Genomic DNA, 14,627 nt, shown 5'->3' on the forward strand with positions numbered 1-14,627 from the left:
CTTTATATTGACAACGACGGCTAATCCGAATGCTTACGCGGAAAGCTCGGTTGGTCTTTCGTGTCCAATGGCTGCGGGCCGGTGAGTTATTCATCTTTTTCATGCCCATCTAATATCATTAACGGCTTCAGACTCTGCTAGCCTGGTGTCTCAACTGACCCGGCGATTACTCCTCGCTGATGCCTCTGTGGTAAAACCCGACCGTCGTGGGCTCACTAGCCTCTAATAGCTTGAGTGATCTAATAATGGGCACATCTTAGGTCTTTGGTAAGTTGTGGGAATGTTGAAGTTTTTGTTTATCCCTTTCCCAAAAGTTCATCATGGCCGGATAAGATGCATCAGATGCGGAAATGCATCCGACCAGGGAGGCCCCAAGGACCAGTTCTCCAGCTTGCTGACGACGGTCTCAAAGTCGGCGCTTAGAACCACCTGGCCCGTCTCGTCCTGGCCCAGGACAGGGCGGTCACTGGGCCAGAGCAGAACCAGAGATTGGAGGTAGATGCCGATGGACTGGATATTCGCCTCGCCACTGACGCATAGGTAGTCTCGTAGCGGAGGCCAGGGGAGGTAGTCGACGCAGACGTGGTGAGGATGTGTCTTTTGCATCTCCGTGGGGAGCATCCATCGGGGCACGTCGCGTAACGTCTCCTCGGTCGGTTGCATGAGCCACTGTACGAGGGCAAGGTCAGCGCTGGTAGATGCCTACTATTATTACATATAACTACAACAATGGGACTTACACGCATGTAACGATAGCCTATGAGGTAGAAGCCCAGCAGCTGCTCGAGGCTCCTGTGGGAAAAATTGCGTAGAAACCCGGTGATGAAGAAGGTGGCCAGATTCTCGTCCATGGTGTGCAGCATCATGGCCGGTATGGAGGGGTTGCGCGGCAGGCCCCCGCCGAGGGACGGGTTCGGGGGAAAGGCGGTATGGCGTTGGTAGACGGTGGTGATGTTGCACGAGTCCATGCAATTGAAGCTGTCCGGGTGCTGCAGCCCACAGCGGCAGTTCAGGATCTTCATCGACTCCGGGGGGGCGGGCAGGCTGCTCCACATGGAGGCATAGTTGGCCGTGGATGATGGGGAAGACGACGACGTAGGGAAGAAGCCCGGTCCTTGGTTCTGTGGGGACGAGGTGGAGGCAGAGGAGGAAGAGACCGTAGGCCAGCTGGCGGGAGCAAACAGGCCCAGGCCAGAGGCGGAGGCGGAGGCGGCGAGAGTCGACGGGCCCCCGCTGAGCCGTGTCATGAGGGAACCCGAGTTCTCGCGGGACACGGCTTGGCGGCCGGGAGCCGGCGTCAGGCCAGGCGGAGGTAGCGAGGCGGTCGGGGCGGGCGCCAGGGCGCGGAGGTGGAGGGTGAGGGCCTGGAGCGTGGACTTGATGTCGGAAATGTCATCCTCGATCTTGCCGATTCGCTGCTTGTGCTCCTTGCGCCGCTCCTTGTGGCCTAGGCGATCAGCCAGGCGTTTCTGGTTGAGCTGGCTCTCGCTACGCACTCGCTTCTTGGGGGGCCCCGGCGAGGGCTGTGGCGGCTGTTGCTGCTGCTGCTGCTGCTGTGGTGGTGTGGGCATGATCAATCAATGGTGCGCATGTGGTGATGAGTAAATGATGGGTCAGACAGTCGTAGCGCGACGCGGGGAGGGGAAGTGGTCGACGTCTCCCAGAGCCGCCCGTCTGTGATGCTCTGTAATATGCCAGCTGGCTCACGAGGGGGGAAGGTCCCGCTGACTTGTGAAACCGAGCTCCCGGCTGTCAGCTGGGAATCTCTACAAAGCACGCTGGGTGCTCGACTGCGACATCGTCGTGCCTGGGCGGCAATTGGCGTCGTCGTCCTTGTCGAGAAACGAATGACAGGGCTGATTCATGCCGATCATGGGGATCCAGCGCCCGCGTCTGCAGTGCCGTCAGCCTCAGCTCGACTTTTTTCCGGTGATGCCGTCGAGTTCCGACTAGTCATGCAAACATTGCCATGTTGGATTCGTGGTGGACGAGTTGGTAGCCTCTGCCGGTGCCCCAGAGGTGCTGGGCAGTGCCCTGCGCTCACAGACATGGATGCCCCTGGGGGACGAGTGCGGCAGCTACGAGTGTATTAGTGGGTTGGACCTGACGTGGCAACGGGTCTAGGCCTCCACGAAAGGGACCTCCAGTCAACGTGGAAACTGCGACGGTCGTTCATCCCATCCCACCTTTGCTTCCTCGGTCCCTGGTGCCTGCCTCTTGTTGCATTGCACCCTGTGCTGGCATTGGTCAGTGCACCTTTCTGCGTCATGTGCTTGTCTTGCCCTCTTGCTCCCCTCACCCACCGGGATAATGCCTCACAAATTCACACACATCCATGATCCCTCACGTCCCTCCATCCCTCCACACCGCCCCGCGTCCCCGCACCCCGCAAAGCAGCTCGGTGCCGCTGGGCCGCGCAAAGTAACATCTGCTGCCTGGCTTATAGTGCTGAGTATTACTCCGTACTTTTATTGGGGTCACAAGCAATTTTCCGTTGTTTTAAGTACCTGAACTACCGAGGCCCACGGCCCCCCTGTCGATGAAACCGGCAATTTCCGTGTGTTTGCAGACACATCGGGGACGTTGTATCTGCCCGTGTTACGAATACTACTCGTATACTCACCATGTCTAGATGGTAAGGCCGTCACCCAAGCCACAGTCACTGGGGGTGGGCACACTCAGGTTTGTTTGACAAGTTCGGTATTTCATTTAGTATTGGTATCTCGTGAACATGACGCGACTCCTAGCCATTTCCAAGACTTAGAAGCGCAGGTTTCCGATATTCGCCGCAATCCACTCGAAGCTCTTAGAGCGGAAGTCGTCAGCCAGGAGCGACGACTTCTTAGCCTGGACGTGCGCCAGCTGGTGTCCCTCAGACCAGCGGGGCCAGTTAGGGAAACCGGTGTCGCCCTCGCCGTTGGGGTCGAGCGAGTAGCAGAAGTTGATAAAGTACGACCGCATGCTCTTGGCGGCATAGTTGTCGTAGATGCCAAAGAAAACCTGGATTAGGTCAGATCCATGGAAGGTTCCCAGGATGGGCGTGCCGTAGTTCTGCGACATGAGGTACGACCACGAGGGGACGTCGCCGTTCAGGCCGTTGGTGACGAGTAGCACCAGGCGGCGCGACAGGGTGAAGACGAGATCGCCCAGGATAGCGGCACGGCGCTTGAAGCCGGGGAAGATCTCGTTGAGCAGGCCGGTACGATGGGGGCTGCCCGTCGTGACCGCAGTGATGCCGGTGCCATACGTCTCAATTAGCTCAGTCAGCGACTCCTCCGAGGCGAGGCTGAAGTAGTAGTCGTGGAGGTACTTGGCCAGCTTCGCCGTGGTGGTCAGCTCCGACTGGAAGATGGCAAACATGGAGCCCTCGTCCTCCATGTCTCCGATGATCATGGGCACCGGCGCATATTTCTTGGCGAGGAGCAGGGCGTCGGGGGAGTCGGTCAGCACGCGGCCGTCCGGACGGGGCAAGTAGGACAGCGCCAACGAGCTATAGGACAGAAGATGGGGCACTGAGTTGGCGGCGTTGAGGAAGTCAATGTAGGGCATCTCGCGGAGGCAGTTGAGGGAGTCCTCAGCGGTGTCGCATCCAGCACTCTTGATGACTTGGTCGTACACGGCCTGAGCCTTGTCCGACGAGATGGACTGGGTCGGGACGGCGCTTCCGGAGCTCATGATGCCACCGCGGAACAGGGGCTTGCCCTTGTAGTTGATATCGCCGTCGAAGAGGGTCATCTGGGAGAAGACGGATATGGCTCCAGCGGACTCACCCCAGATGGTGACCTTGTCGGGGTCACCGCCAAAGGCATCAATGTTATCTGCAACCCACTCCAGACCCATACGCTGATCGAGGAGGCCGAGGTTACCCGCGCCATCGGCCTCAATCTCCTTGCCGGGCATGAAGCCGAAGCCAGCAACACGGTAGTTGATGGCAACGAAGATGAAGGGTTTGCCAATCTCAACACCATAGTTGATAAGACCAGTTCCATCGTACATGGAAGACCAGCCAAGCTATAAGGACACGAACTGTTAGTACATGGATATTCAGTCCACAGACTCGGGGGTTCACCATACCTCGAAGCCACCACCGAAGATCCAATACAGGACGGGGAGCTTGTCGCCAGCCTTCACACCCTCGGGGCGAGCCACGGTGATGGATAGGCAGTCCTCGCTCTGGCCCGTGACATTCTGCACGAAGGGCAGGTTGGCGATGTCGCCGAGGAGCTCGAACAGGAAGTCCTTGCTCTCAGTGGGAGAGATGAACTGAGGGCAGGCGCCGGCGGGACCGGTGCCGTCAAAGGTGCCGATGGACTTGGAGAGGCGCTTGGGGGGACGCAGGCGCAGCTGGCCGGTCGGGTTCTCGGCGTAGGGGATACCGCCGAAGGACTCGACGCTGTTCTTGACGTTGCCCAGGACGGTGGCGTCGGGGGATGGGATCACAACGGTGGCGGTGCCCGCGGCGGCGCGCTCGTCAACGACATTAGTGGGAGCCGCGAGAGCGGTCCCGGCAAGGGACAGCAGCCAGAAGGCCGCGGAGGGGATGAGGACCATGGCGACGGGATAACCGGGTCAAGGAGCTTGGGTCTCGAAGCGGCGTGTCGAGAGGACTGATTCCGGGTTCTTGGGAAGGATGGGGATTCCCCCCGTTCAAATAGCTCTCGTCCCCCAACCCAGGATGCGCCCCAGACGGATGTGCTGATGGCCATCAAGCGGCCCCATGAGGACGGGTCCTCGCCTGACAGTTCCTGCGGTATGATCCGACGTCGACCAGTGGGTGGTGTCCACTGCCCACAGCTGTTTGTTATTACCTGCCCCATTCCACTAAGCCTAGCCCAGCCCCCAGCTCCGTCTGGCGTGTCCCTTACCCAGCAGGTCTAGGATTCCCCAAGTTCTGCCCCATCCTCCCCCCATGCTGCCTCGGCCCGCAGGTTGCGAATGGGCAGCATTCTCCAAATTCCTCGTGATTGAAGGACGAAAGGAAGAAGCGCGTAGGTGCAGAAGTGCGGCGCCCTGGACACACCCAACAGGTGGGATAGTTGCGACTTGCATGTGGAGTGCGGAGTAGGTGGATGTCAATATACCGGAGGTCTGGGGTAAATTGAGCCAATCCAAGTTATCCAACCCTGGACCTGGCCTGGGGCTGACTGGGGCTGCATGGATACATCATCGTCCTCGCACGAGCCAGTCGCAACTCACACGTATTCGGAATGGTTCCTCACAGGTTCCTTCAAAGGCTGCTCCCCAGGCTGCCCCATCACATGGGTTTGGGGGAGCTGGGCGGCTGGGCTATTTGCCCTACCGCAGGACGACGTCGTCCAGTGTTTGTTCACGGATGGCACGGAACGGTATTACTGCGTATTATGCGAAATGCACGCGGTGGACCACCTGGGGAACACCGGGAGTCGGGGTTTTGGAGTAGACCGACAAAGGGAAATATTTTTTAAACAAAGTGTCATCGAGGCCAGAAAAAGTCGAGACTCTCTACGGGATAACGGGCGAGGTCATCTTCTCCACTGCCGGGCTTGACTATTGACGCCCATCTGATCGAGGGATTCTCCGGCAGTTTGAATGGCTTTGGGATCATTACACTTCATTCATGCTCGCCCGAGGCGATGCACCTGGCATGCCAACAGGAGCTTAAGAGGCTTTGCTATTAATTTCTGGTGGTTGGGAGAAAATAACACAAGAGTCGTTCTGATGCCGTCTGGACCATGGGAGTCTGGACCGTTGCCGTATCCCATGGAGGGGCATGCCGGCAGATTTTCAACCACGTTTTCAGTCGGTGGTATCGCCGAGTGTGACTCCGAAGGTGGCCACGTGACTACACACATTTGGTCTGTGGATGCAGAGACAAAACCAATACTACATGCAATAATAGTTTTGCATATATCATCCTTGCAGCTACGAGTGCTATGCACAGCCCGATGCCCTGGATATGGATAGCTGCGACTTCACCCCCTTGTTTCCTCTTCTCTGTTACTGTCATACATATTATGTAGGAGTACCGCTGATACTCCCACCAAGAGTCCAGAACCGACTCACCTCTTCACGGCCTTATTTATCCGCCAGCCTCTGAAAAGTAATCAAATATGAATCGGCATATTATACAGAATACCAGGGCGCCACCTGTTTCAACCAAGTGGGTATGAAGAAATACTACTCCGTAGTAACGTATGCTATTTTCCCCCGTGGCTTGATGGTTCCACACCAATTTGCGAGTGCGACCGGTTGCCTACCCCAGATGGGCAAAGTGGAACCGAGACGACTACACATGAGTCAGGAGTTCAGTGGCTATGTACTGATAGGCAGGCGGCACATGAGACGGCAACTTGGAGATGGAGATTGAGATACGCGTGGATGGCTTATTTATAGTCCTGGAAAAGTATGGATTACGTACAAGCACCAATTTAGGCACAACTCTAGATAACTCTATGGCTGATAAACTCCATAACTGCCCACCAATCAAATAGCACAATTATGCTTAAGAGGGCAAGAATAAAGGATAAAGACAATCGGGGTTGATCTGATAAGATTAGAGGAATAGTCGACTAATAAATACCATAACGGACGGGATAGATGATCGAGCGCGATGTTTGTGTGATGTGGGATTAAGGTGCAAATGCATGAGGTGAAGCTGGGTATATGCTCTTTTTTTGATTCGAAAAGAAAGCCTATCTCATTTTTTGCAAAACTGGATATTTTTATCTGGTCACGCCTATTCATGACATTTAGTAGCTTTATCGGCCATCATGGCGAGGGATGGTTCAAGTTACTCGCACACCGCCAATGGTCCAACAGGTATTTGAAGCGCGTGTAAATTTCACGACCAGAGGAATTTAAGGATAAGAAGCTGAGAAAGAAATGAACTAAAGGAAGGTTACAAATTATGCGAAGTCATCTGGTAGGACATTCCAAGACGGTGGTGCCTGGGGCGTTGTTCAGACAAACAGACAACCAACAAACAATATCGAGGCAAGATAACCTTAAAACCCCAAAGAAAACTGAAGCTGGGTGGCCTGAATATCGAAGCGAGTCCAGCGTGAAGAGTTAAAAACAAAAGCGGGGCCTTGCGATCTTCGATGCTCTTGACTGCAAAGTTCACGTTCCTTCATCTTCCATCGTCTCACATCACGTCCAACATGGACAGCCATACAAGCCAGCCACGCAGCAAAGGTGACCAAGGTTGCCTGTTCAATGTGCAGGGTTTGCAAAAGGACGTACGATGGACGACAGCCTTGCAGCACTTGTAGCCAGTACGGGAACGATTGCTTGTACGACCCGCAGCACCGCATCCGCCCTCTTCATGCTTCCTCCCGAAATTCTTCTCGAGATCCTGCATCCAAGGCTTCAGCTCCTTGGGATTCTACACTAAGGGCTGCTGACTCTCAGCTTTCAGCTCACCGAGGCTCTGCCTCCGAGGTTTCTGACCTTGAAGTTTCTTCACCTCAAGACGCTGGCTCTCAGGGTTCCTAATGAGCAATCGAAACATCCTCTGACGGATATCACGGTCCTCATCGAAAGACTAGATATGGAGTGGCTAACTGATATCTATTTTGAGAAGATCCACCCCGTGTACAGCTTCATCGTCCGAGACACCCCACCCTGATATCACATCTTGACAAGATGGAACGAAGACTCTACACCCGAGAGGCATGATGCTGTTTTGCTGGGCGTGGAAGCCCTTGGATGGCTCTTCTCCGGAACCTCCGCCCGGGACCAGGGTGAGGAACTCGCTTAGGCGGCTAGTAATATGATGGATATGGTCAACACCATAGCACCACCGCCGACTCTCGACGATGCTGTGGCATGGCTGCTGCGCACAATGGACCTCTGCGCAACGGGGCCCCCGTACGATGAATGGAAGGCCAGCCGCACCACTATAAACCTCGTTGAGACAGCGGGCCAGGGCCCTGACTCGCCGTCACTGACATACTCCAACAACACCGAGGAAGAAACCAGGACCACAGACACCGAGTTTTACAGACAACTATTCTTCATTTCCACCGTGCTCAACGCCTGGATATCCAACGAAAGCGTCCAGTCAGACGTCCTCCTCCAGGGCTGAAGCTGGCACCCGGCATGAACGCTGAGGGCGTGCGCCGGAACTGGGATGATTTTGTCAAGTCGGACAATGCTATACTTGGGAATGTCCCATTCAGTAATCACTAATGTAGTTTCCAAGTAATAACCGCGGCTTTCAACTGTGAGTCGCGCGGAATGGGCTACGACTGGATGGTAGTATACGGCAGTGGGCGAAAGCGAGCGGCAACCAGGCGGGCGACGGATCCTTGTTATAACTGTGATGAACATGTACACTAGGAATGTCAAAGAATATATAACTTTCACGTCGTTTCCGTGCATAGTTCCTTTGAGACATGTTTAATCAGCGAGTGTTAACTTCTTAGTATTCTTACCCCATTCCCTATTCACAATGCAATCCATCATACAGTACCACCGCACCAGTGGGGGAAGTCGCAGGACACGGCACGTATAATGAAAGGGAATAATGGAAACCATTCGGCTAGATATAAGTACAAAGACATCCCAGACTAATACAATCTCAAAGACTCGACTGCTCAACGTCTCAATGGCTCAACGGCCTAACGGCTGAACGGCTCAGCGGTCATACATCTCAACCCCAGGTATTGATCTTGGTGTAAGTCTTGTGGTCCATGTCCACAGAGCGCTTCGCCACAAGTGATCGCTTCGTCACCCTGTTGCCCTCCTCGTCCACATTGACACACCCGTCCACGTCCCTGGTCGAGCATAGCGGGGACAGCGTCTTGGTCCCCATGTCGCAGAACATGCCATCGGTGCCGACAAAGTCCGGGCCCCAGGACGTCCCGGACGAGCACAGCTCCTCGGCCTTGTGCTGCTTGCGGTTCGAGACGATGAGACGCTCCTCCATCCAGGGCTGGCGGGGGCGGGGGGCGCGCTTGTCGATGGGGTCTGGAAACGGCGCTCGTGTTAGTAAAACACCTCCCGGGCCGGGTGTGGTGATAAGGACATAGCTGGGGAATCTCAATACGCACCGGCAATGGGCCCATCATCGGGGCCAAACTTGGTGAACTTGCACGGATCGCCAGAGTCAACAGTGTCCTTGACGGCCTCGCCGTAGGCCCTGGTCTTGAATTTGACGGCCGCGCTGGGGGTATCTCCCGTGTGGTCGGCGTCCAGCCAGGTGCAGTGAGGAATATAGTCGTCGTTTGAGTCGGGGATCTTGCCAGCGGCCTCATCCTGCTGGTACCAGTGCTGGTCGCACTTGTAGCCAATGTCACCAGTCCAGGCACCGCCCTTGAGGCTGCCGTCGTGGTTGGCGACGGTGATCCAAGCGACGCACACGGCGTCGTCGCCAGTGGACACGGCCACATACTCGGCCGCGGTGCCGGGCGAGGAGGAGTCGATAGTGATCTCGGCAATATCTCCTGTTTTGATCTCCTCACCGTCTGCCTTGCCTAGGTAGTTGTTGTTGGTGTCCCAGGCATAGGCGGCCGAGACCTCTCCGCCCTAGGCAGTTGGCGTCAGTACACGCGAGCCAAATGGGTAAAAACGTCAAGTGTAAACTTACCATACCCGGGTCGTCGTCGTTGGCAAGTCCAGCCTTGACTTTGATGGCAGCACCCTCAGCGGGGTCTGAGGGCAAGTTATCCTGGAGAAAGCTAACAATGCCGAGGGCTCCTGAGACAACGCCAATACTATCAATTAGTGCAGCCATGGTGATAGATTGTAATAATCGGGTGGGGAAAAAAGAGTTTTGGCTTAAGCAGTGGATGTCTTTGCGGAGTAGATTGATGAGGGGCGATGGTTGATGATGCTTCTCTTGTAGGTGAATTGGGGGGAGGGTCTTTATACTTCAACATTTCCTTTCCCACTCACTCTACCGCATGAATGCTGTCAAGGCACAGAAGGCTCTTTGAGTAGAAGTATCTGGTAAAAATGCCTGTTACTACATACTAATTCTTAAACTATGGTACCTATTCGTTCACTTGACGCGCGAGGCACATCACGCGTAGTAGATGCTAATAGCTTCACAGAACTCACTCCACAAAATGTGTAGTAAGTGATCTTCATGGATTTAAGCTGTTGGATAGTAAGATGATGTCAATTTTGGGGGCCTATATTCCTACATAGATGCTGATCTCTCCCTCAACGGACTGTGTTGGTTGGTCGCGGAATCCTCTTTGTCGTGTGCCGTAGGGTGTCTCGGTTGTGCCGCAGCCCTACATGTTGACTGAAGTTACCTGTATGAGTTCTATTTTTATTCCCTGGCGGCTGAGTAAAGTTTCTTTTGGCGATCAATCCATCGTTGTCCAATCTGGGAGATGATACTCTAGACGTCAATATCGTTGTGGCCTCATATGACATGATTGATGTCATTATCAACTAGGGCAATGCGCGTTGGCACTTCCCGCCTATACCTAGCATCGTGTGTTTGCGGTATCTCCTGAGGAACAGCAATCCCCGAGACACAGCACTCACGGAGGCACAGCACTCATTTCTATTATGAGGAACAATCGTGACGTAGAGCGTTTGGTGTTGTTGGATGGTGCCTCAGTGGCAAGACCTGTTGAAACGGATCACACTTGGGGGCGGCGGCGAGCACGGAATGACGAAACTCCAGCCGTTCAGATGATTCCATCGGAGACAGAAAATAGATATGAGCAGAGTGATTGACTTGTGAGGCGTGCTAAGCCAGCAGCCTACGTGTACTTGACTACTAGGGAAGAAAAGGATATAAATAGAGGAACATCCAACGCGTATCATCAACTCCAACACTGTCAGCTTTACACTAATACCTGCTCAGCTTCAAATAATCCAACTACTTTTTTTTCTTTTAGCACCATTAGTACTACCGAATAGCCAATATGAAGTTTCAGCTTGCTATCCTCCTCGGGCTTAGCGCCATCACCGCCCTCGCATCTCCCACCTTGGAGCGCAGGCAAAACAACATACCTGAGTGCGAGAAAGGCATCGAGGGCCCAGAGAATGACAGGTTCGAAGGTCCGGACGGTGGTGAGTGACCCCATTACTCCCCCAATTCTCGCCTGTTTCACCCGTAGACCGGGGGACCACGGCTGACGAGAGGTGCCACGGGCTTCCAGAGGACAACTGCAAGAAGAAATGCTTCTTCAGAGAAGACGCAAAAATTGACAACAAGGGCAACATCTGCGCCGGATTCTGCACTGGCCCTGAAGGCATCACCCGTCCCGGGCAGGTGCAGCTCCCGGGCGCCTCATGCCACGGTGCGTTCTCCTCCCCTTGTATGTTGCGCAGTGAGACTTTGACTGACATGGGGGAACAGGCTCAATCTAGGGTAAATGAGGAGTGTTGCTACTGCATGTATACTTTCAAATGCTTGGCTCGAGGCAAGCCCGGATTGGATGCTCTGGGACAGTTGGGGATACTCTTTGGTTGGAATATGTATTCTATATTGCGGAAACGACAACTGGTAGTGTTGAATCATGTATTTGTTTCTAAAGATGGATTAACCAAGGTGAACCCTTGAGCTGCTATGCAGAAATAACAATGACGACGCTATCCTAATTACTTCTCTCCGAACCAGTTTGTACTAGACACTTCAACCACCAGAATATTCGTCCTTGGTAACCCTAGCTGAGCGGGGCATCCGAGGGCTTTTCCGTGGCGGCGTATGCGTAGACGGCGGCCGGGATCGCTGTGAGTGAGGGCGGGATGGGGCCATGATGGTAGCTATGGGCTGAGGGATCGGCTGCATCTGAGACTGTAGCATTGATGTACTCGAAAAATGGGCGGCGTGGCATATTAATGATGAATTGGATCAAGGGCACGGGGAAAATGTGTTATTTTTGGCCTCAGAAGAGCGGATTAAATGCCGATGACACCGGTGGGTACTATGTGTGATGCATAGATATATAAACATTCAGTGACTTCCTTAGCTTGGTTTAATCGGGCAGATAATATAAGCATTTAACGATCTAAATCTGATATTTTGATAATGGACTGTAGTCTCTTTGAATTTTGAGCATCTGCTCAGCATATGCCGAAAGTAGATCGCATATGGGAGAAGCCTAGGTACTCCGTAGATCTATGTGTGTTGCTCTGTCTGGTCTTGTTTTGACGTTGCTGGAACCTCAGCACTGAGCCTTGACTACTTAGATGGCTCGTATGGTGTATATTAGGTTTAATAGTAGTAATCACAAGGTGGAGGCGCTGGGGATGCCGAGCGTTGGGCAGCATCCGTTGGGCAGCTGTGGTGTTGGTTGAGCGTGTCGTCGGCGGCAGGCGACAACTGATGTCATTGGGAAAATCAAAAGGTTATTGGTCCTTTGATACCGTGCTAATTGTGACCCGCGGACTGACGGCGTGGCGGGCACTTGGGGCACTTGGGGCAGTAGGATTTGGGGGTTGGGTAGATCATCTTATGTTGGCTGCGCCGCCTGTGCTGGCCAGCCTGCCGATCGTGACGTAGCAAGGCGCATCAGACGGGAGCAATTGGAGTCTTTGAGCATTGGTTTTGGAGGACAAAGGCCATCATTCGCGTACGGTGTGCGTCGTAGAAGCCTGATGTATGTATGTGTGTATATATGCTTGCTTGGCCCCACGTTGCCTGGCCTGCTGAGCATATTTAACAAAGCCCAAGCTATACCTCGGAGGCCCGGCATATACAACCCACCCAAGTTGCAGCATCCGTCCCCAAGGCACTTGATACCATGAAGACTTTATTGTTGCTCACGGCCGTGTCATTGCTGGCAGGCGCCTCTGCCAAGACTGTCTCCTACAGCGATACAAAATAGTAAGATCCCAAGGCATTCGTCGCCCCCTCCTACTACCCAGACAAACTGACTGGCATCTCGCAAAGTTCCGGCAACTTTAGCATTGCATTTCTCCCCGATGACCAGGGATCAGCATGCGACGCCAACGACCTCTCCAAGGCCATCGTCCTCACCACCAACAGCAGCATGACGATGGGCGTCTGCTTCAACGTCACCGATATCTTCTCCCAGCCCAACGACACGGGGTACGCGAAGCCCCAGCCGCCCAACACCGACAGGGGACCCGACGGCGAGCCGCCCCAGCGCAACGGCATCGACTGGACGCTGGAGCACCGCAAGCTGCACGACCCCAAGGCAAACTACTCGCGCGTCTGGCACGAGCAGGTCAACGTCGGCGAGGAGCCCGGCGGCGATAAACCGGCCCCCTGGTCCCTCACCACATTCCCGTACGCGGGCTGCGCGGCAACGGCCGAGTGGGTCGAGGAGATGGGCCCGGACGCCGAGGGCCGTCTCAAGTACGGGGGCAACTGCCCGACCGAGGCCGGCGGCGAGTGTGAGAGGGTCCCGTACTCGGTCAAGAGCTTCTGGATCGTCTCGGAGGAGGCGCTGGGAACTGAGGACGATGAGGAGTGCAGGCCCTGGGGATCGGCGGCGGGGGCGGCGTCAAGGACGGGAGGGCCTGCGTCGATGTTTTCTGTGGCTTCGGTGGGCGTGATGGCCTTGTTCTTGTTAATGTAAATGTGGAAGGGATGGGCCATGACCAAGTTGTCATGCTTTGGGCGTCGCCATGCTTTGGGCGTCGCAGTTTGCCGGTGTCACGACAGGCGGAAGGGCGGCTACGAGTCACACGACATATATGTATAGGTACCATTGTATTTCCATTGAATTTCATAGCGTTTTCGGTGTTCACTGGAGGGGGATTCCCCCCTGTAAGTGGTAACAGTCCCGGGACGACGAGGCGACGACGGCTCGACCAGGGCAAATGGTGGCTGTTCACTTTGCCTTCAACCCCGAGAGCCATACGGTGGGTAATGAGAGGAAATCAAATAGAACGTACATGATGGAAATGAGATAGGGCGGGCGAATGGCCTGGAAAGTAGTCAATTATTGAGCATAGTCATGACTTCGATGACATGCAGCTGCTGGACATGCATATGTACGTACATATAAATGGTAACAACGGGTCAGGCTCATGCTACGATGAAAATCATAACCCTCCTAGATGATGGGACCACGATTATCGATATTACCTCGGGTTTCTTACCCATGGGCCATTTCTACTCGGTTTATCATTCAATTGTCTGCTTGGTCTCCGCTTTGATAAGAAAGTCGCACCGGAGCTCCGGGCCCACGGGAAGGGACAAAATACCGGCGCTTAGACGGGACAAAGATTTAAACTTAGTTTTCCTATTTATTTACATTTGACCCTGTTCTTTTCCTCCCGTCGCCAATGGGAGGCATTGGACTCGGCAAGTTACCCCGTCTGCGGGCCTGGCGGTGTCTGTGCTAGCACGTATCATAGCATGTACGTATGGCGACAACGGCGTGCTGCATGTCGCGATCGCATGGGACAACCACACAACCACACAAGCTGCCACAACCACCCACTGACAGCCCGGCATCTCTGGCCGACAGAGAGCCCTGCAGCACAGGCAGATCTTGGCTACCAGCGACTGTCCGTGATCCTCGGTCGTTCCCAGCTACCTTCAGCGTCTCCCCCGCGCATTTGTGTGGGGGTATCATCAAGTGTTGCCAGTCGGGATGCTCCCGTGGTGGAGGAGCCGTTGCACCCGGAGGTCTGGGACTGGGAGAACCAGGTGGTTGCGCAACTCATCCCCGCGATGCCATCATGGGCCTTGCCCACTTTCATAAATC

General features: G+C 54.6%; 6 protein-coding genes across 6 annotated transcripts; 3 read left to right on the top strand and 3 right to left on the bottom strand.

The window, feature by feature from the left end:
- Nucleotides 1–318: 318 nt before the first annotated feature.
- ACO1O0_008373 (DUF3425 domain-containing protein) lies at nt 319–1,571 on the bottom strand (the record flags this gene model as incomplete). Its single annotated transcript, XM_083197737.1, has 2 exons — nt 319–669; nt 741–1,571. The coding sequence occupies 2 exons, from the start codon at nt 1,569–1,571 to the stop codon at nt 319–321; spliced, it is 1,182 nt and encodes a 393-aa protein (XP_083047205.1).
- Nucleotides 1,572–2,760: 1,189 nt separating this feature from the next.
- ACO1O0_008374 (uncharacterized protein) lies at nt 2,761–4,551 on the bottom strand (the record flags this gene model as incomplete). Its single annotated transcript, XM_083197738.1, has 2 exons — nt 2,761–4,011; nt 4,075–4,551. 2 exons carry the CDS (start codon nt 4,549–4,551, stop codon nt 2,761–2,763), a joined length of 1,728 nt encoding a protein of 575 aa, XP_083047206.1.
- Nucleotides 4,552–7,750: 3,199 nt separating this feature from the next.
- Nucleotides 7,751–8,065, top strand: ACO1O0_008375 (uncharacterized protein; the record flags this gene model as incomplete). The annotated part of the gene is made up of 1 exon (XM_083197739.1): nt 7,751–8,065. One exon carries the CDS (start codon nt 7,751–7,753, stop codon nt 8,063–8,065), a length of 315 nt encoding a protein of 104 aa, XP_083047207.1.
- A 567-nt stretch (nt 8,066–8,632) lies between these two features.
- Nucleotides 8,633–9,715, bottom strand: ACO1O0_008376 (uncharacterized protein; the record flags this gene model as incomplete). Its single annotated transcript, XM_083197740.1, has 3 exons — nt 8,633–8,949; nt 9,033–9,507; nt 9,569–9,715. The coding sequence occupies 3 exons, from the start codon at nt 9,713–9,715 to the stop codon at nt 8,633–8,635; spliced, it is 939 nt and encodes a 312-aa protein (XP_083047208.1).
- A 1,150-nt stretch (nt 9,716–10,865) lies between these two features.
- On the top strand, nt 10,866–11,313 carry ACO1O0_008377 (uncharacterized protein; the record flags this gene model as incomplete). Its single annotated transcript, XM_083197741.1, has 3 exons — nt 10,866–11,013; nt 11,103–11,243; nt 11,303–11,313. 3 exons carry the CDS (start codon nt 10,866–10,868, stop codon nt 11,311–11,313), a joined length of 300 nt encoding a protein of 99 aa, XP_083047209.1.
- Nucleotides 11,314–12,543: 1,230 nt separating this feature from the next.
- ACO1O0_008378 (uncharacterized protein) lies at nt 12,544–13,490 on the top strand (the record flags this gene model as incomplete). Its single annotated transcript, XM_083197742.1, has 2 exons — nt 12,544–12,549; nt 12,786–13,490. The coding sequence occupies 2 exons, from the start codon at nt 12,544–12,546 to the stop codon at nt 13,488–13,490; spliced, it is 711 nt and encodes a 236-aa protein (XP_083047210.1).
- Nucleotides 13,491–14,627: the final 1,137 nt, after the last annotated feature.

The sequence above is a fragment of the Amphichorda felina genome, assembly GCF_050947745.1.
Source record: "Amphichorda felina strain 45539 chromosome Unknown scaffold_8, whole genome shotgun sequence".
Lineage (NCBI taxonomy): Eukaryota > Fungi > Ascomycota > Sordariomycetes > Hypocreales > Bionectriaceae > Amphichorda > Amphichorda felina.